This window comes from Orcinus orca, chromosome 2 (assembly GCF_937001465.1).
Source record: "Orcinus orca chromosome 2, mOrcOrc1.1, whole genome shotgun sequence".
Lineage (NCBI taxonomy): Eukaryota > Metazoa > Chordata > Mammalia > Artiodactyla > Delphinidae > Orcinus > Orcinus orca.
The window spans coordinates 662,543-690,046 of NC_064560.1; the positions used below are offsets into that span (position 1 = coordinate 662,543).

General features: G+C 40.3%; 2 protein-coding genes across 7 annotated transcripts in view; both read right to left on the reverse strand.

The window, feature by feature from the left end:
- Window positions 1-1,951, reverse strand: part of ODAD2 (outer dynein arm docking complex subunit 2) — a 303,897-nt gene extending 301,946 nt beyond the window's left edge. Inside the window, exons 1-2 of the mRNA XM_049705317.1 lie at window positions 1,764-1,951; window positions 1,403-1,519 (exon numbers count right to left, since the gene is read on the reverse strand). The gene's annotated coding sequence lies outside the window, so the exon portion shown is untranslated. The remainder of the gene's footprint in view (window positions 1-1,402; window positions 1,520-1,763) is intronic.
- Window positions 1,952-2,100: 149 nt separating this feature from the next.
- MPP7 (MAGUK p55 scaffold protein 7) overlaps window positions 2,101-27,504 on the reverse strand; it is a 251,755-nt gene continuing 226,351 nt past the window's right edge. For 5 of the 6 annotated variants that reach the window (XM_033403528.2, XM_049705340.1, XM_049705342.1 and 2 more), the window contains 5 exons: window positions 24,184-24,264; window positions 8,706-8,799; window positions 7,600-7,708; window positions 6,376-6,519; window positions 2,101-4,853 (listed from right to left, as the gene is read on the reverse strand). In XM_033403528.2, coding sequence (XP_033259419.1) covers window positions 4,674-4,853; window positions 6,376-6,519; window positions 7,600-7,708; window positions 8,706-8,799; window positions 24,184-24,264 — 608 coding nt within the window. In that variant the 3' untranslated portion in view covers window positions 2,101-4,673. The remainder of the gene's footprint in view (window positions 4,854-6,375; window positions 6,520-7,599; window positions 7,709-8,705; window positions 8,800-24,183; window positions 24,265-27,504) is intronic. The other variant, XM_049705343.1, reaches the window with a different exon arrangement.

Below are 27,504 nucleotides of genomic sequence, written 5' to 3' on the forward strand. Positions count from 1 at the left end.
AGAATTGCTGGGTCATACGGTAGTTCTACTTTTAGTTTTTTTTAGGAACTGCCATACTGTTTTCCATAGCCGCTGCCCCAATTTACATTCTCACCAACAGAGCGTAAAAGAACATTGTTTTTTCAGTAATTAGAGGAAGGAGGTCCCAGGATTTTTTTCAGCACCTCAGTGACGTTATGGATTGAGGATCTTTTCCTTTTTCTACTCAGTCATCTATAGATTGGCCTTAGTCATCCATTGGTTTAGGGTTAGGGTTATGGCTGTCATCTTTGCAAGCACCTCAACATAACAAGCATCTCAAACAGGAAGCATGGGGGCAGGGGCATAAAAGGTTTTCACCTCATGCAGTTGTTTAAATCAGGGAAACAGCTCTTACTCATAGCTCCTATGACAGACATTACCTCGAAGTGGGTGGCATGACCAACTCAGAACCATCCTTGCAAAGAGGGGATAGTCGTGATTGATTAGACCAATCATGATTCATCACTAAGGACTGGTACTCAAACAGACAAAATAGAAATACTGCATATTATGCTAAGTTTTTTGTATGTTTTTGATAATAGCCACTGTTTGAAGATCAGCCCACTATACAGACGTAGATAAATCAAGTTATATCTGACTAACGCAACAGTGTTCTGAGAAAACTCTTTGTAAACTGCTGTGCATCAAAAGGATGAACAATCACTCCCCTAATGACCAAATCTCACCTGTTTCCAGAACTGGCTCAAGTTCTAGCACCACCAGGAAGCACAATGCAGTGAAACAGTGTGGGATTGGAGGAAGCCTGACCACTGTTCAAGCCCCGATTCCTTACTCGTCACCTGTCACCTTGGGCCAGGTATGGAAGCCAGCACCTTGGTTTTCTCAACTGTAAAATACGAAGCTACCACTCCCATACAAGGCAGCTGTAAGGACTCAATGAAATCGCAGACAAATCATACAGATGTCTGACGTTAGGAAGGACAGTTTGGTCTGGCAGCGAGGGGGCCCAGGTAGGTGTATGTGAATAAGACAGCTGTTATAAAAGTAAAAGTATTCCCTGCCCCCCAGAAGCTGAAGTGTAAGTGAGCACCCATTTGGAAAGGAAGTGCGGTAGCAGAAGAAAGGGTTGGGATACAATTAAGGGACATTTCTTTCAGCTGATATCAGTTATATTCCATACTAGTGGTTGCAAATAGAAATTGGTTCACTTTCCTGTTGAGAATCAGCCAGTGAATTTTGGATGTATCATTTGGAAGTAATGGTATTTTTATAAAACGATAAAGCTGGTCATAGAAATTATTTAGGAAGCTTCCTGTGAATTTACTAATAGGAGAACTGTTTGTGTGGAGCATTTAAGAATATTTATGCAGCTACTTTTAAACTGTGTGACGTGAGAGTGACCGTTGTGAAGCGAGCTTACCATCAGTGAGCACTTCTAGCCCAGGCTTTGTTCCAAGCACATTACACGGATCAATTCTTTCATTTCATGCCCACAACAATCCTATGAGGTAAGCACTCTTATTATCTCCATTATTTTCTGGTGAGAAAACGACAGTGAGATTAAATGAGGTTATAAAACTCATAATAGGCAGCATCTGAACTCAACAATCCAGCTCCAGATCCCACGCCCCTAACTGCTACATCCTACAGCCTCTCAGTGGAAGCAGAGCTGGGCTAACTTGTTCAGCTGCTTAAGCAAGGTCAGTGCCACTCAGCCTGTCTGTATAAGCAGGTGGCAGTCTGTCCTCACATGCAGAGCTGGAAAAGTCTACTTCGCCTACCTGGAACAGGGGCAGAGGATGTGGGTGCCGCTCAATGCCTGACGGAAAGAGGCGGGGCGGGGTGTCCCCATCACGGACGGGCTGGGACCAACCATGCCATTCTTTGCTCCACAGCTTTAAGTGGCTGGACTGTGTGGGTAAGAGCAAGGCTAGTGAAGTCCACCTCTCCAACAACCTGGATGAAACCAATTAATGTTTGAAACAAATATGAAATTTAATTTTAGACAGAGCCAGTTCAAATATATCACTTGGTGTCATTAAAAAAACAATTTTTTCCACCATTGGAAACAGTGAAGTAGATGCCAAGTGCAAGAGCATCTTCAAGAGAGCACACACATAATTTGAAGATACTTTATTAAGCTCAAAGGTTTTCCATGACTTTTATTTATAAACTCTTACTAGTCAAAAAGAAAATAAATAATAAAACTCTATCTTCAGGAAACTTTTAACAACATAATTTCGTTTTACATGTTTGTCAATTTTAAATTATTACAATTTAGATACATTCAATCATTACACAATGCCAGGAAGGTCAGCCTTAAAGATATCGATAACGTCTATATTGGTAAGTAAAATAATGGTAAAAAAAAAAAAAAAAAGATTCCAGTATGTTAATAATGGGAATATGGAATTATCTTCTTGATCTTGGATTTTAAATACATGGACTTAAAAAACCCAATATTCCTGTTCTCTCAAATAGTGGCTGACACTGTCTCAGAAGCAAGCTGCCTGAAGAACTAGTCTGTCCTTGCTGGAGAGGGAGCTGAGGATGCATAAGTACAGAATCAAGGGCCCTTTGCAACGTTAGTCAGAGGCCATGGAGTTGGCCCTGCCGCGTTAAATTTTAACTGAATCTCCTTCTAAGCATCAAGGTGGCCATGTAAACGTCACTTGCGAGACCACGTATGTATATTACCCGATAAAAGATTTTTCAAATTGCTGAAGTACCTCTTTTCATTATTTAAAAAAATACTGCCCAGCTCTCGTGTAAAAAGGGAGAAAGGCTGGACAAATATATTTCTATAACACCTCCACCACCACCACCAAAAAGGACTCCGTTTCTACCACGTTACACTATCTCTACCTCCGCAGGAACGAACTGAGGCAATTGTCCGTAAATGAAAAAAAGCAAACCAGGTACTATTTCTGAACAAAGAATTTGGACTGCCTAAATTATAATTCATTTCCTAGGAAGTCCTGATTTTTCGGAAATTTCAGTCAATGTTCAAAGAGAATATTCTACCCAAACCACCTAAGGAGGATTTGTACTTTCTTAGACCAGCCACACAACTATAAAGTATGGCTTCAATATTAGATCTGGCAACCCACCAACCCCTTTTTAAACTAAATTGCTTGCTATTTAGTTAATTAACTTAGACCTTGCTGTTTGGATTATGCTGTCAAGTAACAATGTCTGGTTATCTAACTATTTAGCTGTGAGTGTGTATCAAGGTATGAAATTTGACACGTCTGAAGGAAACTCAGTGAGTGATGCTATCAACTGTGCACACAGAACACACTTGTGGATCTGCATATGAATAAAGGTCAAATATTTACATGGAATGTTGACCCTGACTTATGAAACTATCTTAAATTATGATGTCTTTACATACTATTTATTTAATGAATAGCCTCATTTGATAATTAAAAAAATATGCCTTTCAAATATTTCATAAATATATAAAATTTCACTACACTCTTTTTCTTTAAACAGGACATCTAAACTCTCTTTACAAATCAACAAAAAATATCGTTTTTTCTGTTTGAAAGTCACAGATGCAATGATTTCTGATTGACAGGGTCTTACGGCATGCAAGAATGGGAGGACATGTTCTCTTATACAACTATGGACATTTCTGGTATTTTGAGCTGTATAATTTACTCGCTGAAGATGAGTAGCATCAAAGAAAAATGAGAGATCCCATCTAAATATTTACAACAAAAGAGCCTTTCTTAAACTTCTTTAAAAATGGCAAGACTAGGATGGTATCTGGCCAGTGTTAAATATTTTGATGACGAAGAAATAACATTACATGAAAAGTTTTCTAAAATATATCTTATAGTGCAATTTAAATATATTGTGATCAATTGCACACATTTGAAAAATGATCACATTTTCTTTAACTGTAGCGGTAACAAGTAAAACCTACTTTTAGAATAGGAATCATTCTTATAATTTATTGGGAAAACCCAAAGCCAGATAACTGGCTCAAGAATTTCTGGTGAGTCCAGAAATGTTGTCTGAGGATTTACAAATAAAAATGTCCTTTGTAACCTTACTTGCCCCAGGATATCACCATTCTTAAGCCATAAAGAAAGGTTTTTAGTTTCATAAATAGTAAGTTTTAAAAGCCCATCTTCCCTTATTAAACATTTGTTGAGTCACTGATATATGCACTCATAAGGCCTTCTTAAACTGTAACTGTGAATATGTTGTGTCTACGTAAGAAAAAGGTTGCACTTGCAGAATAGTAAGAGGACGCGGCCTTACTGCCAGCCCAGGCGCCTCTATGATGATGTCTGGCTCCTGAAGACTGTGAACTGAACGTATTCAGCGGCTGACATGCAAACTCCAAGGCAGTGATGACGTCGGAGACCAGCTGAAGCACTGAACTCCCGTGTACATTCTCCAGCTATGTCTCTCTAAAAAGTTCAACCCCATTTTGGAGATAGAGCTACACGGTCAAGAAAACGAGGATACGGTACTGTGCAGATTTTGACTTTGGACCTTAAACTCAAACACTGTGCTTGAAATAAGGCTGTAAAAAGATACAAAGAAAACCAACACATCAATTTTAACCAAGACTGCACATCTTAACAGTGATATAGATTAAAAAACCCTACCACCAAAATGGTAACTGATTTAATCATGCACTCTACAGAAAAGATAATTATGGAAATTTCCCTTAGTTACGAATGCAACCAGCTCACTGGAACCCAGTGGGTATCTGTCTCCAGTTTGTCAAAAGTTGTTTTAAGCTCACTGAAGGCCATGGTGAGATCATCATTTACTATAGTTTTGTCAAAAAGATGACCATATTGACTTTCCATTATCTGGGCAGATTTAATCATTTCTTGAAAGTCTTCTTCCTACAAAAAGAAGTATTTTAAAAAACTGGTTAACCAGGCAGTTTTATCACGTCACGTCAATGCAAATGCTGCACAACTGGTTTATCTAATGTTGTTCTGTGTTCACTGTTTCACCTCAGCCACGGAAGAAAATTATCCTCTTTAACCATAAGTTCTTCAGAAGCCATAATTTCTAATACCCTCTCTCTCTATTTGCTTGCAACTAAACTGCCCTGACAAGAGTCCAAACTCCTGCCTTACCTAAATTTCAGGATAATTAGTCACTCGCTTATCATTACAGGGATATTTCAGTATTAAAGGAGAATTGTCTACCCTTAGGCTTTGCCTGCCTTGTTCACATTTATTCATAGCAAGGAATGTATAACAAACTACTTTTTCAGAGTTGGATACATTTATGAAAGGACACATATTATGTCCTTCTACGTCTCAGTAGAAGTGGGAAGTGGGTCAGGGGCCCTTCATACTCACATTTTTGAAACCAGTAAGCATTTTAGTTGATTATAAAACAAGACTATATACATAAACGTGAGTTAAATCTTATGTTATCATTTATTATCTTCATTGAGAAATCTTCACATAGTACAATACTATAATAAATAGTACAATAACTCTTTATACTGTGACTTCTTGGAGTCTTTTCAGAGTCTACATTTCAATGTCATAGAAGATTTTTACAACAGAAATTTTCATTTTAGTGTTAATCCAGAGCCCTGAGTAATTAACCTCATGTAACAGTACCTGTTCAGCAGGGTTGTGTATTGTCAGTACTTTAGAAAAAAGATATTTTTAAAATACTGGGAATCAAAAACATTATCTGTACTTGGTACCCACAATTAATAGTTTACAAATTAATACAGACTAAAGTTAAAGATGAGTTAGTTAAGAGAGGGAGGGGAAAAAACCTTCTGCCATTAAATTTCTCTGCTTTTTATTTTTGAGCCTAAAGTAGAAAACATCGTCTTATGGTTAAAAACAAAAAACAACGAAAGGCCCTGCCAGTCATTCTAGTCATTAACAAACCACGGCTGCCACTTCTGATAACAGTCAAAGGAAATACAAATACAGACTGAATAATGCAAGTCTACTGTCCTACACCCAAAACGATGCTTTTGCTTTCACTATGCTAAATATGATGTTGATACAAACAGACAAGGCAAATTATTACATTTTCATCTAGACTATTAATGAGTAATAGTACCTGACTTTGGTATTTTTCCCTTTAAAAATAAGGCTAGTTGAAAACTCAGTGGTCTGACTTTTTACATGTGCCTTCAAAAATTTTATAAGTGTACATAACAGCATACAAAATAGCTTAGAGTCAGTGTAATATGAAGGTCATTCACAGAAGCCGAGAAAGCAGTTACAGTGCAATCACTGAACGCGAGCGCCTAAATGCAGCTCTGTCTCGCGTGGGTGTTTGGATCTCACCTTCATCTACTGCCGTCTCCCTAATGCAGTCACTACTGCACATATGATTTTAAGTCCTGCTTGTGTATTTTCAGTAAAGCATCCTCATACTCACCGTAAAGGGCTTTGCAGCACCTTGCTCATCTCTGCTTGAAATAATCTTTGCATTTTTTCTTGTCTCCCTCAAACGCTCTATTGACGGAGGCTTTATAAATATCACATAGGGCTTAAATTCTAGTGTCCTTAAGTGCTTCACTGTCTGCAATGAAGAAAATAAGTTTTCTTACATTTCTTCATAATGTCATGAGTAAGTTTTATAACAAAACTGAATTTTCTTTCTAAGGAGAAAATTCCTTAAAATTATTTCCTAATTAAGGTTAGCAGGTCTTTCAATATATTGTTGTTCAATCAGTTGTTGACAATTAAATGTAATAGACACGTCTCAAAAGATGGAGAATGTAACTTGTCTTTAAAAGTGCTTTGAAATATGCCATAATTAATACTGAAGAGAAGCAGCTAAAAATACCAGAAAACTAGTTTTTAGATCTAATACCCAAAAGACGCTATGAGTTAACTTTCTTTACACGGAAGTCTTCCAACCATCCTGTTTAAGCCTCTTCCTGATCTCAGGTTGAGGTCTCCCTCTTCTTTCATTCTGCCCTTCAGAGTCCCCTACAAAGGGCAAGCCCCCTGCTTTTCACGAAGCTCACAGCACTGCCTCTGGGTAACGAGGAGAATGCTGTGGGCTGCGTCTCTGCTGGGGGTCTGTGGTGAGACAGGGAAGTCCACTGCTTCACCCACTGGCACTCAGTCCACGTGACATGAGTTCCCAGGGTGCCAGGCGAGCTCTACCTGGCGACTTGTACCTGGTACAGTTCCTGCGGGATGCCCGCGGCTCTTGCCGGGCAGTTTACACTTCTAGAATATTTATAGAACCAAAATCAACGAAAGAGGACTGAGAACCAAAATGTCCATTGTCAAAAATGATGAACACTTATAACAATGCATACATGAAATACATTATACATACAACGCAACACATTTTTAAATACAAAATACGTAGAAGAAATATCTAAGAGACATTATACTTGGCAAACACTGAATCTAAATAAGAGTTACAAACAAATGTCGAGGCTTCCCTGACCCCTGTTTCCTAATAACAACATGGGCTTCTTTTCAGCAGAAACTTCTCAACTGACATTTAAATGCTTTTGTCACCTTAGGAAAGCCACCTACATGCCAGAAGTGAGTAGATTTCAGATTTTCCCCATACTGAAATGCTCAAGTGTGGTAGATTACATGGGCTTCAAGGGTGTTGAATAGGTCACTGTTCACTTACATGAGGCTGAACGTCCAACAAACAAACTTTGTTTTTAGCTAGGACAGACCGAACCGAGTCTATACTTGTGCCGTAATAGTTGTTTTTATATTCACCATATTCAATAAACCTGTAGAAATTAGAATCATTTGTGAATTATATATGGCAGACATAATTCATATATAAAAGATGTTTTTGCTGAATATGTAATTTTTTAAACTGCTTTTAATAAAATAACTAGGTCCAAGTACTCCAGAATGTCAATTTAAAAAAATCTTCTATTTTATTTTTTCAAATCAGTAACACTTGCTTGTATTACACTTAAGCAGAAAAAAAGTACTTTAGTCCAGCAGGACTCTAATGTTTTCCATCACCTCTTTTTCAGAACTAATGCAATGCAATAAAACAGTGAATAAGCCAAACAATAAAAACTACTGAAATTTCACTGCACACGAAAGAACACCCAAGCTCAGCTTTAGAACTCGAGGAGGACTGGCTGGTGGCTAACGCGAGCAGGACAGCTGAGAACGTGCTACAAAAACCCAATCGCTGTGCCAAACACAGGAAAAGCATTTCGATGTTTCAAGAAAGTCCCACAATCCCGCAGTAGAGCACACGCTGCTCCCTGATACCCTGAAATATCCACGCTTCAGCACATGGAAAACCAGGGGCTGGGAGGCTCAGCGCTTGCTAGAGGATGTGGTACAAGCAAGATGGTTAACATTACTTTGGTTTGTTGAAGAGCCAATGAGAGAGAGGGAGGTACGTGGAAAAGACTGGAACTAGGGATCTATTACACAGTTATTAGTTACTAAAATAAAGTTCTATCTAAATTCTACGTTAAGATTCAATTACAGGGGTAGGACGATCTCACAATACTACACTAGCAAAATAATCCCGACACATTCAATTTACCAGATACACAACAGCTCTAGGTTATTAAAAGATTACAGGCAAAGATGGGTAATAACCACTAAATGAATTATCTTTTTATCAGTTTCAAATATTATTATAAAAATGAAAATTCATTTCAAACGGAAGGGAACCTTCAGTTGTCTACAACTAGACATATGGGCACATGTTTAAAAACAACAGTTCTACAAAGATTCTAAAAGAAGTCCACATACTTGTTATTTTGTACGTCGGTCTCAAACAAATGCTTGGAAATGAAGACATACTCAACACCATCACTCTCCTGGCTTCTCCTTGGTCTGGTGGTGTCTGTGGTTTAATTAAAAAGAGTTCAGAAAAGCCTGCATCAGCCACCCTAAGTAAAATACTAAAAGAGAAATTATCATATATTTGATTAAAGGACTTTTCTTAAATAAGATTTTAAAACTTAAAAAGCAAATTAGCTAATAAAATATAGGAATCCCATTAATTCAGTTTTTCCACTGATATTAAAGTTATATTGATTTGAAGATGGATTCAAAATTAAGTTGCATTATGTTTATGCTATTAATTATCTGAAGGGGCTTTAATATGTTAATTAAACAAAAACGGTATTTCAACCCTTGAGGAAAAACCCCTTTCTTTGGCAAATAATATGCTTATTATTGTCATATTGATTCTTTGTTCACTGTGAGCAAGTCTACTGCCCACGAGGTTGAAAGGTAAAAACTCTAAAATTATTTTACTATTTTCTGCACAGGGCACATGGTGTATGCCATCAATGCTTAATTTCCCAATCAAAGTCAAAGACTTCTATGTGCTATTCATTTCTCCTTTGCAAAATCATAAACATCTTCTTGAAATACAAGTGAACTTCTAAACTTTCAGCAATTTTGCCTAACTATTTGCTACTGAATTATAACGGAGCAGAAAATAACTTTAAAAACAAACCCCTAAGGAACTGCAGGCTGATATGGCACGTGAAAAACTGACTACAGTCCATCCTTCCTGCTGATTACAACTAAAACCTCTGGACCCAAAACATCTATTTTTGTACTGAGCACTTTGAAAATAAAAAAGGCAGGTAAACTGTGGAAGAGAGTCAAGCGCCCTGGGGAAGGGTTTAACTTTTATTTCCTTTTAGCTTTGCCCTAGGGGTGGGCTCATTCACAGAGCAGCGTGGAGGAATGTGCGTCTAAATTCCAATAGAAGCCCTGACTTCCTGGTGAAAAGGACCAGAAAAAATAACGCCCCTGTGAGCTGAAGAGTGTGCAAGGAACCCAGGAAGGGAGAGAGCTAGAGAAGGAAATACTCTACTTCTGTGCACAAACCAGCACTGGCCTAAGAATAACCCCTAAGCCGTACACATGCAGCCCAGACTCAAAGCAGCAGAGCGAAGCTGTAGGAAGTGAATTAAGATTAGAATACACAAGTCTCAGCCTGATCCGTCAGCAGTGGAAGTACAGAACACAGCCAAACCAATGGAGAGAAGGCTTAGAGAACGGAGCTGAGATCTGCACTATGCACACAAGTTGCAAACCAATCCCTGAACTTCACATGACAGGGCAGACCCAAACCAACACGGCAGACGTTTAGAGAACTGAAGTGAGATTTAAACCATAACCTACAGAAAATGAGGTAAAACTTGCAGTCTAAGCATAAACTAGTCGGTTAGAGCTAAATAAAACATCACCTTTCTCCAGAATATTATAACAGGACCTGGGCTCAATAGAACGTTGCATTCCTGATATCGGGATGCAGTGTTCTATTATTCAACAGAAAAGAACCGAGAAAGGGAGGAGCTTCAAGATGGCGGAAGAGTAAAGACGCGGAGATCACCTTCCTCCCCACAGATACACCAGAAATACATCTACACGTGGAACAACTCCTACAGAACACCTACTGAACGCTGGCAGAAGACCTCACACCTCCCAAAAGGCAAGAAACCCCCCACGTACCTGGGTAGGGCAAAAGAAAAAAGAAAAAACAGAGACAAAAGAATAGGGATGGGACTTGCACCTCAGGGAGGGAGCCGTGAAGGAGGAAAGGTTTCCACACACTAGGAGCCCCTTCACGGGCGGAGACTGCGGGTGGCGGAGGGGGAAGCTTCGGAGCCGCGGAGGAGAGCGCAGCCACAGGGGTGCGGAGGGCAAAGCGGGGAGATTCCCGCACAGAGGATCGGCGCCGACTGGCACTCACCAGCCCTAGGGGCTTGTCTGCTCACCCGCCGGGGCGGGCGGGGCTGCGAGCTGAGGCTCGGGCTTCGGTCGGAGCGCAGGGAGAGGACTGGGGTTGGCGGCGTGAACACAGCCTGCAGGGGTTAGTGCGCCACGGCTGGCCGGGATGAGTCCGGGGAAAAGTCTGGACCTGCCGAAGAGGCAAGAGACTTTTTCTTCCCTCTTTGTTTCCTGGTGCGCGAGGAGAGGGGATTAAGAACGCCGCTTAAAGGAGCTCCAGACACGGGCGTGAGCCGCGGCTAACAGCGCGGACCCCAGAGACGGGCAGGAGACGCTAAGGCTGCTGTTGCCGCCACCAAGGGGCCTGTGTGCGAGCACAGGTCACTATCCACACGCCCCTTCCGGGGAGCCTGTGCAGCCCGCCACTGCCAGGGTCCCGGGATCCAGGGACAACTTCCCCGGGACAACTCACCGCGCGCCTCACGCTGGTGCAACGTCACGCCGGCCTCTGCCGCCGCAGGCCCGCCCCGCACTCCGTGCCCGCCCCTCCCTCCCCCCCGGCCTGAGTGAGCCAGAGCCCCCGAATCAGCGGCTCCTTTAACCCCGTCCTGTCCGAGCGAAGAACAGAAACCCTCCAGCGACCTACACGCAGAGGCGGGGCCAAATCCAAAGCTGAACCCCGGGAGCTGTGAGAACAAGGAAGAGAAAGGGAAATCTCTCCCAGCAGCCTCAGGAGCAGCGGATTAAAGCTCCACAATCAACATGATGTACCTGCATCTGTGGAATACATGAATAGACAACGAATCATCCCAAATTAAGGAGGTGGGCTTCGGGAGCAACGATATATATATATTTTTTCCCTTTTTCTCTTTTTGTGAGTGTGTATGTGTATGCTTCTATGTGAGATCTTGTCTGTGTAGCTTCGCTTTTACCACTTGTCCTAGGGTTCTGTCTGTCCATTTTTTTTTAACTTAAAACAATTTTTGTTCTTAATAATTATTTTTCATTTTAATAACTATTTTATTTTACTTTATTATTTTTTATCTTCTTTCTTTCATTTTTTTCTCCCTTTTATTCTGAGCCGTGTGGAGGACAGGCTCTTGGTGCTCCAGCCAGGCGTCAGAGCTGTACCACTGAGGTGGGAGAGCCAACTTCAGGACACGGGTCCACAAGAGACCTCCCAGCTCCACATAATATCAAACGGCGAAAATCTCCCAGAGATCTCCACCTCAACACCAGCACCCAGCTGCACTCAACGACCAGCAAGCTACAGTGCTGGACATCCTATGCCAAACAACTAGCAAGACAGGAACACAACTCCACCCATTAGCAGAGAGGCTGCCTAAAATCATAATAAGTCCACAGACACCCCAAAACACACCACCAGACGTGGACCTGCCCACCAGAAAGACAAGATCCAGCCTCATCCACCAGAACACAGGCACTAGTCCCCTTCACCAGGAAGCCTACACAACCCACTGAAACAACCTTAGCCACTGGGGACAGACACCAAAAACAATGGAATCTACGAACCTGCAGCCTGTGAAAAGGAGACCCCACACACAGTAAGATAAGCAAAATGAGAAGACAGAGAAACACACAGCAGTGAAGGAGCAAGATAAAAATGCATCAGACCTAACAAATGAAGAGGAAATAGGCAGTCTACCTGAAAAAGAATTCAGAATAATGATAGTAAAGATGATCCAATATCTTGGAAATAAAATGGAGAAAATACAAGAAACATTTAACAAGGAACCAGAACTAAACAGCAAACAAACAAAGATGAACAACACAATAAATGAAATTAAAAATTCCTAGAAGGGATCAATAGCAGAATAACTGAGGGAGAAGAACGGATAAGTGACCTGGAAGGTAAAATAGTGGAAACAACTACTGCAGAGCAGAATAAAAAAAAAAAGAATGAAAACATTTGAGGACAGTCTCAGAGACCTCTGGGACAACATTAAACGCACCAACATTCGAATTATCGTGGGGTTCCAGAAGAAGAAGAGAAAAAGAAAGGGACTGAGAAAATATTTGAAGAGATTATAGTTGAAAACTTCCCTAATATGGGAAAGGAAATAGTTAATCAAGTCCAGGAAGCATAGAGAGTCCCATACAGGATAAATCCAAGGAGAAACATGCCAAGACACACATTAAGCAAACTATCAAAAATTAAATACGAAGAACAAATATTAAAAGCAGCAAGGGAAAAGCAACAAGTAACACATAAGGGAATCCCCATAAGGTTAGCAGCTGATCGTTCAGCAGAAACTCTGCAAGCCAGAAGGGAGTGGCAGGACATACTGAAAGTGATGAAAGAGAAAAACCTAAAACCAAGATTACTCTACCCAGCAAGGATCTCATTCAGATTTGACAGAGAAATTAAAATCTTTACAGACAAGCAAAAGCTAAGAGAATTCAGCACAACCAAACGAGTTTTACAACACATGCTAAAGGAACTTCTCTAGGCAGGAAACACAAGAGAAGAAAAGGACCTACAATAATAATCCCAAAACAATTAAGAAAATGGGAATAGGAACATACATATCAATAATTACCTTAAATGTAAATGGATTAAATGCTCCAACCAAAAGACACAGACTGGATGAATGGATACAAAAACAAGACCCGTACATATGCTGTCTACAAGAGACCCACTTCAGACCTAGGGACACATACAGACTGAAAGTGAGGGGATGGAAAAAGATACTCCATGCAAATAGAAATCAAAAGAACACTGGAGTAGCAATTCTCATATCAGACAAAATAGACTTGAAAGCAAAGACTATTACAAGAGACAAAGAAGGACACTATATAATGATAAAGGGATCAAGCCAAGAAGAAGATATAACAATTGTAAAATATTTATGAACCCAAGATAGGAGCACCTCAATACACAAGGCAAATACTAACAGCCAAAAAAGGGGAAATCGACAGTCACACAATCATACTATGAGACTTTTAACACACCACTTTCACCAATGGACAGATCATCCAAAATGAAAATAAATAAGGAAACACAGCTTTAAATGATACATTAAACAAGATGGGCTTAACTGATATTTAAAGGACATTCCATCCAAAACCAACAGAATACACATTCTTCTCAAGTGCTCATGGAACATTTCCAGGATAGATCACATCTTGGGTCACAAATCAAGCCTTGGTGAATTTAAGAAAATTGAAATTGTATCAAGTATCTTTTCCGACCACAACGCTATGAGACTAGATATGAATTACAGGAAAAAATCTGTAAGAAATACAAACACATGGAGGCAAAATAACACATTACTTAATAACCAAGAGATTACTGAAGAAATCAAAGAGGAAATCAAAACATACCTAGAAACAAATGACAATGAAAACACAACGACCCAAAACCTATGGGATGCAGCAAAAGCAGTTCTAAGAGGGAAGTTTATAGCAATACAATCCTACCTTAAGAAACAGGAAACATGTAGAATAAACAACCTAACCTTGCACCTAAAGCAATTAGAGAAAGAAGAACAAAAAACCCCCAAAGTTAGCAGAAGGAAAGAAATCATAAAGATCAGATCAGAAATAAATGAAAAAGAAATGAAGGAAACGATAGCAAAGATCAATAAAACTAAAAGCTGGTTCTTTGAGAAGAATAAAATTGATAAACCATTAGCCAGACTCATCAAGAAAAAGAGGGAGAAGACTCAAATCAATAGAATTAGAAATGAAAAAGGAGAAGTAACAACTGACACTCCAGAAACACAAAAGATCATGAGAGATTACTACAAGCAACTCTATACCAATAAAATGGACAACCTGGAAGAAATGGACAAATTCTTAGAAATGCACAACCTGGCAAGACTGAATCAGGAAGAAACAGAAAATATGAACAGACCAATCACAAGCACTGAAATTGAAACTGTGATTAAAATCTTCCAAAAAACAAAAGCCCAGGACCAGCTGGCTTCACAGGTGAATTCTACCAAACATTTAGAGAAGAGCTAACACCTATCCTTCTCAAACTCTTCCAAAATATAGCTAGGGAGGAACACTCTCAAACTCATTCTACGAGGCCACCATCACCCTGATACCAAAACCAGACAAGGATGTCACAAAGAAAGAAAACTACAGGCCAATATCACTGATGAACATAGATGCAAAAATCCTCAACAAAATACTAGCAAACAGAATCCAACAGCACATTAAAAGGATCATACACCACAATCAAGTGGGGTTATCCCAGGATTGCATGGATTCTGCAATACATGCAAATCAGTCAACGGGATACACCATATTAACAAACTGAAGGGGAAAAAGCATATGATCATCTCAATAGATGCAGAGAAAGCTTTCGACAAAATTCAACACCCATTTATGATAAAAACCCTACAGAAAGTACGCACAGAGGAACTTTCCTCAACATAATAAAGGCCATATATGACAAACCCACAGTCAACATCGTCCTCAATGGTGAAAAACTGAAACCATTTCCCCTAAGATCAGGAACAAGACAAGGTTGCCCACTCTCACCACTATTATTCAACATAGTTTTGGAAGTTTTAGCCATAGCAATCAGAGAAGAAAAGGAAATAAAAGGAATCCAAATTGGACAAGAAGTAAAGCTGTCACTGTTCACAGATGACATGATACTATACATAGAGAATCCTAAAGATGCTACCAGAAAACTACTAGAGCTAATCAATGAATTTGGTAAAGTAGCAGGATACAAAATTAATGCACAGAAATCTCTGGCATTCCTATACACTAATGATGAAAAATCGAAACTGAAATCAAGGAAACACTCCCATTTACCATTGCAACAAAAAGAATAAAATATCTAGGAATAAACCTACCTAAGGAGACAAAAGACCTGTATACAGAAAATTATAAGACACTGATGAAAGAAATGAAAGATGATACAAATAGATGGAGAGATATACCATGTTCTTGCACTGAAAGAATCAACATTGTGAAAATGACTCTACTACCCAAAGCAATCTACAGATTCAATGCAATCCCTATCAAACTACCACTGGCATTTTTCACAGAACTAGAACAAAAAATTTCATAATTTGTATGGAAACACAAAAGACCCCGAATAGCCAAATCAATCTTCAGAACGAAAAACGGAGCTGGAGGAATCAGGCTCCCTGACTTCAAGCTATACTACAAAGCTACAGTAATCAAGACAGTATGGTACTGGCACAAAAAGAGAAAGATAGATCAATGGAACAGGATAGAAAGCCCAGAGAGAAACCCATGCACATATGGTCACCTTATCTTTGATAAAGGAGGCAGGAATGTACAGTGGAGAAAGGACAGCCTGTTCAATAAGTGGTCCTGGGAAAACTGGAGAGGTACATGTAAAAGTATGAGATTAGAACCATCCCTAACACCATAGACAAAAATAAACTCAAAATGGACTAAAGACCTAAATGTAAGGCCAGAAACTATCCAACTCTGAGAGGAAAACATAGCCAGAAGACTCTATGACATAAATGACAGCAAGATCCTGTTTGACCCACCTCCTAGAGAAATGGAAATAAAAACAAAAATAAACAAATGGGACCTAATGAAACTTCAAAGCTTTTGCACAGCAAAGGAAACCATAAACAAGACCAAAAGACAACCCTCAGAATGGGAGCAAATATTTGCAAATGAAGCAACTGACAAAGGATTAATCTCCAAAATATACAAGCAGCTCATGCAGCTCAATATCAAACAAACAGCCCAATCCAAAAATGGGCAGAAGACCTAAACAGACATTTCTCCAAAGAAGATACACAGATTGCCAACAAACACATGAAAGGACGCTCAACATAACTAATCATTAGAGAAATGCAAATCAAAACTGCAATGAGGTATCACCTCATACCAGTCAGAATGGCCATCATCAAAAAATCTACAAACAATAAATGCTGGAGAGGGTGTGAAGAAAAGGGAAGCCTCTTGCACTGTTGGTGGGAATGTTACTTGATAGAGCCGCTACGGAGAACAGTATGGAGGTTCCTTAAAAAACTGAAAATAGAATTACCGTATGACCCAGCAATCCCACTAGTGGGTATATACCCTGAGAAAACCATAATTCAAAAAGAGACATGTACCACAATGTTCACTGCAGCTCTATTTACAATAGCCAGGACATTAGGAAGCAACCTAAGTGTCCACCGACAGATAAATGGATAAAGAAGATGTGGCACAGATATAGAATGGAATATTACTCAGCCATAAAAAGATACGAAATTGAGTTATTTGTAGTGAGGTGGATGGACCTAGAGTCTGTCATACAGAGTGAAGTAAGTCAGAAAGAGAAAAACAAATACCGTATCCTAACACATATATGGAATCTAAAAAAAAAAAAAAAAAGGTTCTGAAGAACCTAGGGACAGGACAGGAATAAAGAAGTAGCCATAGAGAATGGACTTGAGGACATGGGCGGGGGAAGGGTAAGCTGGGGTGAAGTGATAGAGTGGCATGGACATATATACACTACCAAATGTAAAACAGGTAGCTGGTGAGAAGCAGCCGCATAGCACAGGGAGATCAGCTCGGTGCTCTGTGACCACCTAGAGGGGTGGGATAGGCAGGGTGGGAGGGAGGCTCAGCAGGGAGGGGATATGGGGATATACGTATACGTATAGCTGATTCACTTTGTTATACAGCAGAAACTAACACACCAGTGTAGAGCAATTATATTCCAATAAAGATGTTAAAAAAAAAAGAAAAAGAGATCAGACTTGTGATTATCAGAAGTGGTGGGAGGGTTTGGAGGTAGGTAGGGGGGCAGGATGAAGGTGGTCAAAAGGGACTAACTTCCAGTTATAAAATAAGTAAGTATTGGGCATGTAATGTACACCATGATGATTATACGTAACACTGATGCACTGTATATATGAAAGTTGCTAACAGAATGGATCCTAAAATTTCTCATCACAAGGAAAAAAACTTTTCTTTCTCTGTCTTTTGTTTTTGGTATCTATATGAGATGATTCTATAACTCAACTTATGTTGGTGATCACTGTGCAATATATGTAAGTGAACACCTTATGCTGTACACCTTAAACTTACAGTGTTATATATCAGTTATATCTCAATAAAACTGAAAAACAAAAAATATAATTTTAACAGAAAAAGAATTAACAAAATAGAAAAAAAGACAATAAAGAAAAACGAACAAAATTTTAAAATCTAATTACACTGATCAAGAAAAAAAGAGAAAATCACCTATATAAAGAATGAAAAAGGGGTTATTACCACAGAGCCTCTGGATATTAAAAAGGGTAAGAGAATATTATGTTCTATTTAATGCCAACATATTTGATAGTTTAGATGAAATGGACAAATTTCCTGAAAAATACAATGAATCAAAATTGAAATAAGAGGAGACAAAAAATCTAAACATCCCTGCATCTATTACATAAATCAAATTTACTTTTAAAAACCTTCCCCAAAAGAAAGCTTCAGGCCTAGATGACAGATGATGCCTATCAATCAGTCAAGGATGAAATAACACTAATCTTACATGAACATTTTTTGCAGGTAGGAGGAGGAATCATTGCTTAAATTCATTTTATGATATTAGTACAATCATAATAGCAAAATCTAACACATTAGAAAATAAGATTATAGACAAATATGCATCATATTTAGGCACAAGACTCCTTAACAATTTTAGCAAGTCAAATTCTATTTGTGTATATATATAGAAAGATTCCGGATTATAAGAAAGGTTGTCTTAACATCTGAAAGTCAATGGAATTCACCCTATTAACAGAATGAAAGATAAGACACAATCATTTCAATATATGCAGGAAAAGAATTAGAAAAAAATTCAACACCCATCTGTGATAAAAGGTCTTGGCAAACAAAGGTCATCAATGAGTCAACATCACACTTAATGGTAATAGACTGAATTTCTCCTGAGGTCAGGAACACGGCAAGTCTGCTAAACAATAACACAACAAGATAACTTGAAATGGATCAAGACCCAAATGTAAAACCTAAAACTATAGAACTTGTAGGAGAAACAGGAGGATGTCTTTGTGAACTTGAGATAGTAAAGAATTTTTAGATAGAACATAAAAGAAAATATATGTGATAATTTACACTTTGTCAAAATTAAAAATTTTGCTTTTTGAACAACACCATGAAGAACTAACAAGGCAAGCCACAGAGACTGGAAGAAAACATCTGTAACCCATTTATCAGATAAAGAACACTTTCAGAATATACAAAGACCTCTCAAAAGTCAGTAACAGCCCAAATGATAACATCACAGTCACGAGTTAAATGCAAATTGAAGTACAATGCGACATCACTACACACATTGCACTGACAAAAATTTAAGACCGACTATACCAAGAGTCGACAAGGACATGGAGCAACTGGGTCTTATATACACTGCTAGTCAGTTGTAAAAGGGCATAACCACTCTGGAAAACAGTTTCTTAAAAAATTGAACCTACAGTTACCATATGACTCAGCCATTCTTCTACTTATTTACCCAGGAGAAACAAATCAATACGTCCATCAAAAGACTTGAGTACAATGCCCATAGTAGGTTTACTTGTAATAGTCAAAAATGTGGGGAAACCCCCAAGTATCCATCAACAGGTGACTGGATGGATAGACAAACTGTGGTATTTCCACGCAGCAGACTACTCGGCAATTCAAAGGGATGAATTACTGATCTATGAAACAACACGGGTGAATCTCAAACTCGTCAAGGTGAGTGAAATAAGCCAGGTGAAAAAGAAAAGAATGGAGGAACGTACTGTATAATTCTATTCGTAAGAAATGCTAGATATTCAAACTAATCTTACAGTGACAGAATGCAGATCAGTGGTTGCCTGGGGACGGGGGTGGAAGGATGGATTACAAAGGGCCCAGGGACGTTTTCTGAGATGGAAATTTCATTATGTTGACTGTGGTGATGATTTCGCGTGTGTGTATATAGGTGATCTAATTGTACATTTTAAATATGTGCAGTTTATTTATTTTAATTATATCTCAATAATGCTATAAAAGGAAAAATAAGGGAAGTGGGGAAAAAAGTAACCGAACACAAAAAGGAATAGATTTATAAAACCAAATGAGTTTAAATTACATTCAAAATTTAAATTCCCTGCTATTTAGTTAGCAAGCGTATTTTAACACAACGCTCAGAGCTGCTGGAGGGGCATCAAGAGGTGGTGCTGTCCTTTACAGAAGGTCACTTGCTTTGCTGAACAGCATGGAATACTGATAAATTTAATTCTACCATAAAAGCTGAGAATGAATTTCACAGCGGAAAAACAGACTCTATTAAAGTGTACATAACATAATACGCACCCAAGAATATACATGATACTAAAGTTAGTGCAAGACCCTCCTTCGGAGCTTAGGGCTGATATTCATTTATTACTTCATTGTTATTGTCGTTGCTGGTATTCCTTTAGCAAATAGCAGGCTTAAGAAAAATGTCCTGCTGACAATCAAAACCGAGGATTTCGTGTGCAGTAATCTGTCTCTCATGAACTGAGAAAAGATTGAATAAAACTATTCAATTTTAGGGCTGCCCTGGCGGCACAGTGGTTGGGAGTCCGCCTGCCGATGCAGGGGAAGCGGGTTCGTGCCCCGGTCCGGGAAGATCCCACATGCCGCGGAGCGGCTGGGCCCGTGAGCCATGGCCGCGGAGCCTGCGCGTCCGGAGCCTGTGCTCCGCAACGGGAGAGGCCACAGCAGTGAGAGGCCCGCGTACCGCAAAAAAACAAAAAAACAAAAACAAAAAAACCCACAAACTATTCAATTTTAATGGCAGAACACTGAAAATCTGGAACACACAGTTTAAGGATTACTGCACGGACACATGGAATCCCCTTGGGAGGGTTAAAAATATTATTAGACCCAGATCAAGTGAATAAGACATTTATGACACTGCTAAACACAGTTACAAGGTAATACATCTACAACCAAATTGCGTATCATGATCAACCTGAACTATCCAGGTCTGATGTGGTTTTACCGGTGAAGAATTTACTGCCTAACTGTAACGAGGCACCATAGGAATCTCATACGCTCGTTAACGTGAGCAATCCTGAATCAGAGGTCAGAAAACGCTTACGAGAAGGAATTAGAAGGCAAAGATGGGCATCAAACCACAACACAGGCCACTACCTCGCCATGACTCACTGTTTAAGTGCCATGTTTATCGGTTAAAAGAAACATCAAACAAACATGAAATGAACTCCACTGTCTTCCTGTGCTCCCAACAAAACCCCAGAATAACCACCATGGTGAGAGGAGAAGAAAAAAAAAATTTTAACTGGTCCCCTAACTTGCAATATACATACATATTTTTAGAAATCTCAACAGAGATATCCTATCTACAAAGAAGTGTTCTAGAGCATGAGGCCTTTGAAACCTCTGACAACACGTAACCGTAACATATACCTTCATGGGAAACCACAGAGAGTGCTTAACAGGTGTGGCTGGCTGCGAGAGCACCCGCATTCCAGACTATACACACTCTGGAATCCATCAAGTATTTGATATCCACTCTAACAACGCTTTGTTAACTTTTAATTTACTGAAAAAGCCTTTTGAAAGACTATGTTAATAGCCATATAGACTTGTTATGATAAACTGGGGCCTTAAAACAATGTTGATGCTGCTTATCAAGGATGAAATTTCCCACACAGAAGCATCTTTAGGCAGAAATCAGGGGCTCTGACCACTTTCTTTAAAAGCAACCTGGCATGTTTAATATGGCTATGTGGATCATTTTAAAAGTTCATATAGGTTGTTCATCCATTTTAGCACGAAAGAAATAGCATTTACCTAATTTAGCATCCCTTCAAAAAGTTTTTTTTTTAAATTGAAATAATCATAGATTCACAATAAGTTGCAAAAATAGCACATAGAGGCCTCATGTAACCATCACTCAGCTTCTTCCAAGGGTAACACCTTCCATAACTATAGTACATATCAAAACCAGGACATTAACTAAATCAACAATTAACTTAACTACCAAGTGTTTCTTTTTTATGTTTAAAAACCTGAACTATAATATACAGAGAAGTTCCCATGGAAGCCCGATGAATCTTCACATATCAAATACACCTGTGTAACCAGTACTCTGAAGAAGAAAATTGCCAGGACGCAGAACCCCCTCCAACCCACCTCCTCAAGATTTCTAACAGCACGTATTAGCACTGCCTTTCCTGCATTTATAAAAAGGGCGTCATAAGCGCATTCTCTTTCGCGTCTGTCGACCTCTTTTCGCTCAGCATAATGTTTGTGGGAGTCATGTGTACTTCTGCATGCGGTAGCAGATTATCACTGCATTACAACATCCCTCTGTGTGAATATACCACCATTTGCTTATCCAGTCTACTACTGATGGGCACTGGGGTAGCTTCCAGTTTTGAGCTCTTCTGAGTACCGTTTCTATGCATGTCTGAGTACATATTGTATGCGTTTCTGGGAGGAGTGTCCTAGGAGCGGAGCGGCTGGGTCACAGGGTATTGGATTTGCTCAGCCTCAACAGATCCGTAGTTTTCCAAAGTGGCTGAATTACTCTGCTTCCCCACCCCAGCAATGTGCGAGAGTTCCACTGCTCCAAATCTTTTCCATTTACCCCTTCTGGTGGATATCTGGTACATTTTTTGGAACAGAGAATTTAAACATCAAACAGAACACCGGTGGTATAATCAAGGCAATAATTTTTCTCCAGATGATCACGACTCTACCTAAAAGTCTTTTACAAAACAAAGCAATCTAAAATTCCAAAACTGCTCTTAAAATATCTTCTTAATTAATTAAATCATCCTCATTTGATGCTATGGCTGTATTTCTCACACATGACTGACACAGTGAATCACCTGGGATACGTGCTATAAATACAGATTTTCAGGAATTCTGTCAGGTCTCCAGAAGGAGAATCTCTTTGGAAAGGCCTTGTAATCTTTTCATAAGAACCTCAGGAGACTCTTATTATCAGGCAAGTATGGAAAACACTGCGTTCTGGGGATCTTTTGACATTAACACCTGTTTAAAAAGGAAAATTACTCCTTTAGGGATTTCTTTGGAGAGTCTCAGCCCCAGAACATTTCTGGATGTTGTTAACTTCTATAAAAACTTCAGATGCAAACAGTATTTTAATAGTTGGATTAACTGAGTCCAAAGTGCCCTGAGTAATACCAAAATTATCATGGAGGGTTACATTTGATAGGCAGCCTTATTAACCTTTATCCTCTTCAAAAGAAATTAGTTTTTACTACTAATTGGGCTACAGTAAAGAGAATCTGGAGTTGCAAAGGGCTGCGCAGCATTAAATGGTAGGGAGAACGTGAGACCTGGCTTCAAATCCAAGTGCAGCTATTGCCTATGGGACCTCTGAGTCAATCAAAGTATCGTTTCACCTGTTTCCTCCTCTGTGACATGGAGATATTGCCCATCTTACACCGTTGTTGGGAGGGCAAAATAAGACAAATAAGGGCAATGAAGACACAGTAGGAAATTAATTGGTTTTTTTTCCTTTCTAATCTGTTTTCCATCTTCTAGGTTTCTTCTGTAATTGCTCACCTGTAAGCTTAACAGTTGTTTTGTAAAATGTTCTAATGACTTGTATATTGCAATTCAGCTTTTGTGAGAGAAGTACATAATTAAAGTAGAAATAAAAAGAAACTGTTTAATTCCATATTTCCAGTTTCCTTTACTTTCATCTCTGTTGGTAGAAACCAGCAGCCCTATAACTTACGGCTGAAAATGATTACAAACAATAACTTGGAAAAATGCAGTAACAAGGCGTAACAAGGTAACAGAAAACTATAATTTTTAAAATAAAGTTCAACTAGTCCAAAACTAGAGAACATTGCTAAGGGCATTATACAATCGACTTTTTTTTAAACATTACTAAAACCACTTAAAAAGCCAACATTTAATCTAGTCTTTTAGATGGTTCCCTAACATCAACCTATTAAGTAGTCAAATGGCATTTATTCTGGGTGTCAAAATGCTTCCAGGATCACATTTCACTTGTAAGAATGCCTGTGAAAACCACTTTTATAAAAATAGACCTAATTCTGTATACTGAAAAGAAGCCTACCACATTTGGATTATATGGCCATGAAAAATTACTATTGCCAATTACTACAATATGAAAAGTAATTAAGAAACGTTTATAAGAAGCCTCCTTCACTCTCTGCAGTTTGGCCCTTCTAATCTTAAAGCTCATTGAAAACTCTGGAAATTGAAGAAGCAGAATAAACTTCTACTGAGCAGAAAACTTGTAAGTAATAATTTGATGTCATACCTGTATTAAAATCCACCATAAAAAATGCGAGTAGGGAAGCTGAAAGCAACAAACACCTTGCCAGTGATCTGTGTCATCTGGGGCAAACCCCTTAACTCTTGTGCCTCAGTTTCCTCCTCTGTAAAATGTGGACACTGTCACTCCCTACGCCCCAGGGCTGTGGTGAGGTCTACATGTGAGTGCTGACAGCAGGGCTCTGCGGCACACATGCTGTGTATGTGCTGGGCCAGCAGTAGTAGCAGCAAACGGCACAGAACTTACGGGGCACCGTCACGCCGTAGTGCTGTGTGTCACTGATCAGCAGCTTTCGTTTCAGTTCATTCAAACCTACCCCTACAGGACCTGAAAAACAGGAAAACAGAAATTCACTCCTGAACAGAACACCATATAAACACTGCTATGATTGACATGATCCGTTAAGACAGACTGAAAACGTGTATCCAACTTCACATGCATCCCAAGTCAACAGATTATCTCTAGTTAAGTTGTACGTAAGAAAAAACTAGGAGTTATTTGCTTGATTTTCTTTGTGTTTCTTTATTTTTCCTGGTTTTTTTGTATTTCGCTTTTCTACTTTTTAAATTTAAATCCCCATCTTTCCATTAAAAAGATTAGAAATCTTTGTTTTAAATGAAACATTCAAGAGTATCTGAGTACATTAACAGGTAATGGTATCCCGAAGAGCTTAAAAAATAAGTGCACCTAAAAAAAAGGAATTACACAATTTTAAACGTTTTTAGATCCTAATAAAAGAAAATCTTTCAACCTTGATTTTATTTTAGGTGCAAATACCTAATCGTGCATTTTAAACTTGCAAAACCATCAGTGCAACGTCAAGCTCCTCTGAAGCACTGTTTATTCTCAGTTGGTCCTTAAGCCTTTGAAAACTTACACAGACCTGATGTACTTCAATCAGTGTGCACATACTAACACCTGTCGTGAACAAGGCATATAGTAAACGCTGGGAAGATTAAAAGATAAGTGAAGTCCGCCTTCAGAGAAAGTAACTGGGTTGGGAGAGTCACACAAAATGAACAGACTGGGGCCAGAAAACGAAGAGTGGTTTCAAATATGAGTCTGAAATCAAGAGTTAGAAGGGCACAAGCCCCAGATGCCTAGCTTCTCACAGCCCTGCCATCGAGGTCTATCTGGTGACGGTGTCACGCCTTGAGCAGAACGCAAGCCGCAGGGCCAGACTGCCCTCCGTTACATGCCCATCCTCAACACTCCCTCACCTGGCGACACCCGTGCTGTGGTCTGAATGTCTGTGTCCCCCCCAGATTCACATGTTGGAACCCTAACGCAACGTGATGCTGTTAGAAGCAAAGGTCTCTGGGGGGTTCTGAGGTCACGAGGGTGGAGACCCCATAAACGGGCTTAGTGCTCTTACAGGAGATGTCACAGAGGCCCCTAGCGCCTGGCCATGTGAGGACACAAGGAGAGAAGGGAGCCCTCGCCCCCACTGCTGGCATCCTGAGCTCCAACTTCCAGCCTCCGGAACCGTGAGAAATCAATGTCTGTCGTCTATAAGCCACCTGGGCTGTGATATTTTGCTGTGTTGGCCTGAAAGGACTAAGACACTGGACACGTTCTCGTCCTTGAGCCCTGGCTGGACTTCATTCTAATCCTAAAAGGAACCATGCTCCCTTTCTTGGGCAGAATAATGAAAACCCATGTCTAGTAACTAGCACCGCACCCAGGTATTCAAGGGTTCATTCCCTTGCCTACTTACTCTTCCAGGCTTTGAAAAGCATGGGGTTTTACGCTGGACAATGGAGAACACCCAGGAGGACAGAGCAGAGCGGCTGGGGGTCTGGGTGGGGGCGAGCTGGGAGCAAGACGAGGGGCCTCCGCCTGCACAAACTGACCTGCCCCCCGCTGGCCACTCGCCAGCGCCGTCCACCTTCCCACACGCAGCTGCCGGGTGCCAGCTCTCTGCCCCAGGACAGTGGTTCTCAAGTCTCTCTCTAAAATGAATACTCTGGGGCTTCCCTGCTGGCGCAGTGGTTGAGAGTCCGCCTGCCGATGCAGGGGACACGGGTTCGTGCCCCGGTCCGGGAAGATCCCACATGCCGCAGAGCGACTGGGCCCGTGGGCCATGGCCGCTGAGCCTGCGCGTCCGGAGCCTGTGCTCCGCGACGGGAGAGGCCGCAACAGTGAGAGGCCCATGTACCCCCCCACCAAAAAAAAGAATACTCTGTAATATCCCAGTTTTATCCTGAAATGGCATTCACAGCTGATATAACTTGCTAGTGCATATACTTTCTCCCTCCAAATTAATATAACGCCCTAGCTGTAATATATGATGGATCAAAAAGTAATTTACAATAAAACAATGTGTATTTCGATATGTAAATGCTCGGGCATGACTGGAGAAAATGAAGTCAGATGTCTGCACCTACTTATTCTAAATAAGTCTGGACTTCAGCGTAATAAAAAGACTAGCAGTCATCCTGTACCAGAAAGAACAGGAGATGAAAGCCCAAGGATACAGGTGAACACCAGAATAAAGTCTAGCAATGCGATGGAAACACAGATGGGTCTTACTGGAATATGATAAGGAAAGAGAGGAAAGAGCAGCCTTAATAAGGAAACAGGGATACAACACATCAAGGCTATCAAAGAGAAGAAAATAAAACTTTTACAAAGAACGCGCAGTGTATGTGCAAGTGCAGCGTAAAAATAATTCCCCTGAGATGGGCCAGGTGAGTCATCTATGAGTCCCTCAGCGTCTGGCATGACACTGGGAAGTCGTGTGGGATGCAGGACAGGTTTCTGTTCCATAGAAATGTCAGGTGTACATCCCCGGCGTCCTCAGCCATTTGCATAAAGAAAAGGTGCGCTCACAAAAGTCCACGGTTCTCCGTGGCAGGCGGTCCTGCCCCGTCTGGGACCACTGCTCTCGTCACCTCTGCACCCCAATCCTGCCATCATCGGGGGCGACTTCAACACCCCTGCAGAGAGCCTACTTCCTCTCTACTTCACTTCAACCACAAACTACGCAAACCCTGACTCTGCCTCACTAGGAGCTATTTCATCACCACAATATTAGATTCAGGCTTCCCCGTGTGAGACCCCGATCCCTGATCATTAGCCCTCCCACTCAGTTATTCCTCTTATCAAAAGGACCGCCAGTGTTTTCTTTCTTTTTGTCTAACAGCCCTTTGGGTCTTCACTTCCTTGGGCTGTGGTATCTCCCACTGTCTTGCTAATACCCTCAAAGCTCTTACACACTGGCCTTTATCACACTTGTCACGGAAACTTCCAGTCCAAGGTCAATCTCATGGCTGCTCTACACGTCTGCGCCTGGACTGAGAAAGCCCGTACAACGGGAGCAGGGATGCACACACTGTGCTCCCCACAGAGCTCAGACCTCTGGGCTCTCCAGCAGTTACCCAGTTTTCCTGATTGGATTTCCCGGGTCACCATGTGGTCCCATCCCAACCCTCTAATCTCCTCTCTCCTCACACCTAGAACCTCCTCTCTCCTCACACCTAGAACCTCCCCTCTCCTCACACCTAGAACCTCCCCTCTAATCTAACAATTGTCAAAGGCTGTCGATCTTCCCTCCTGAAGATGCTC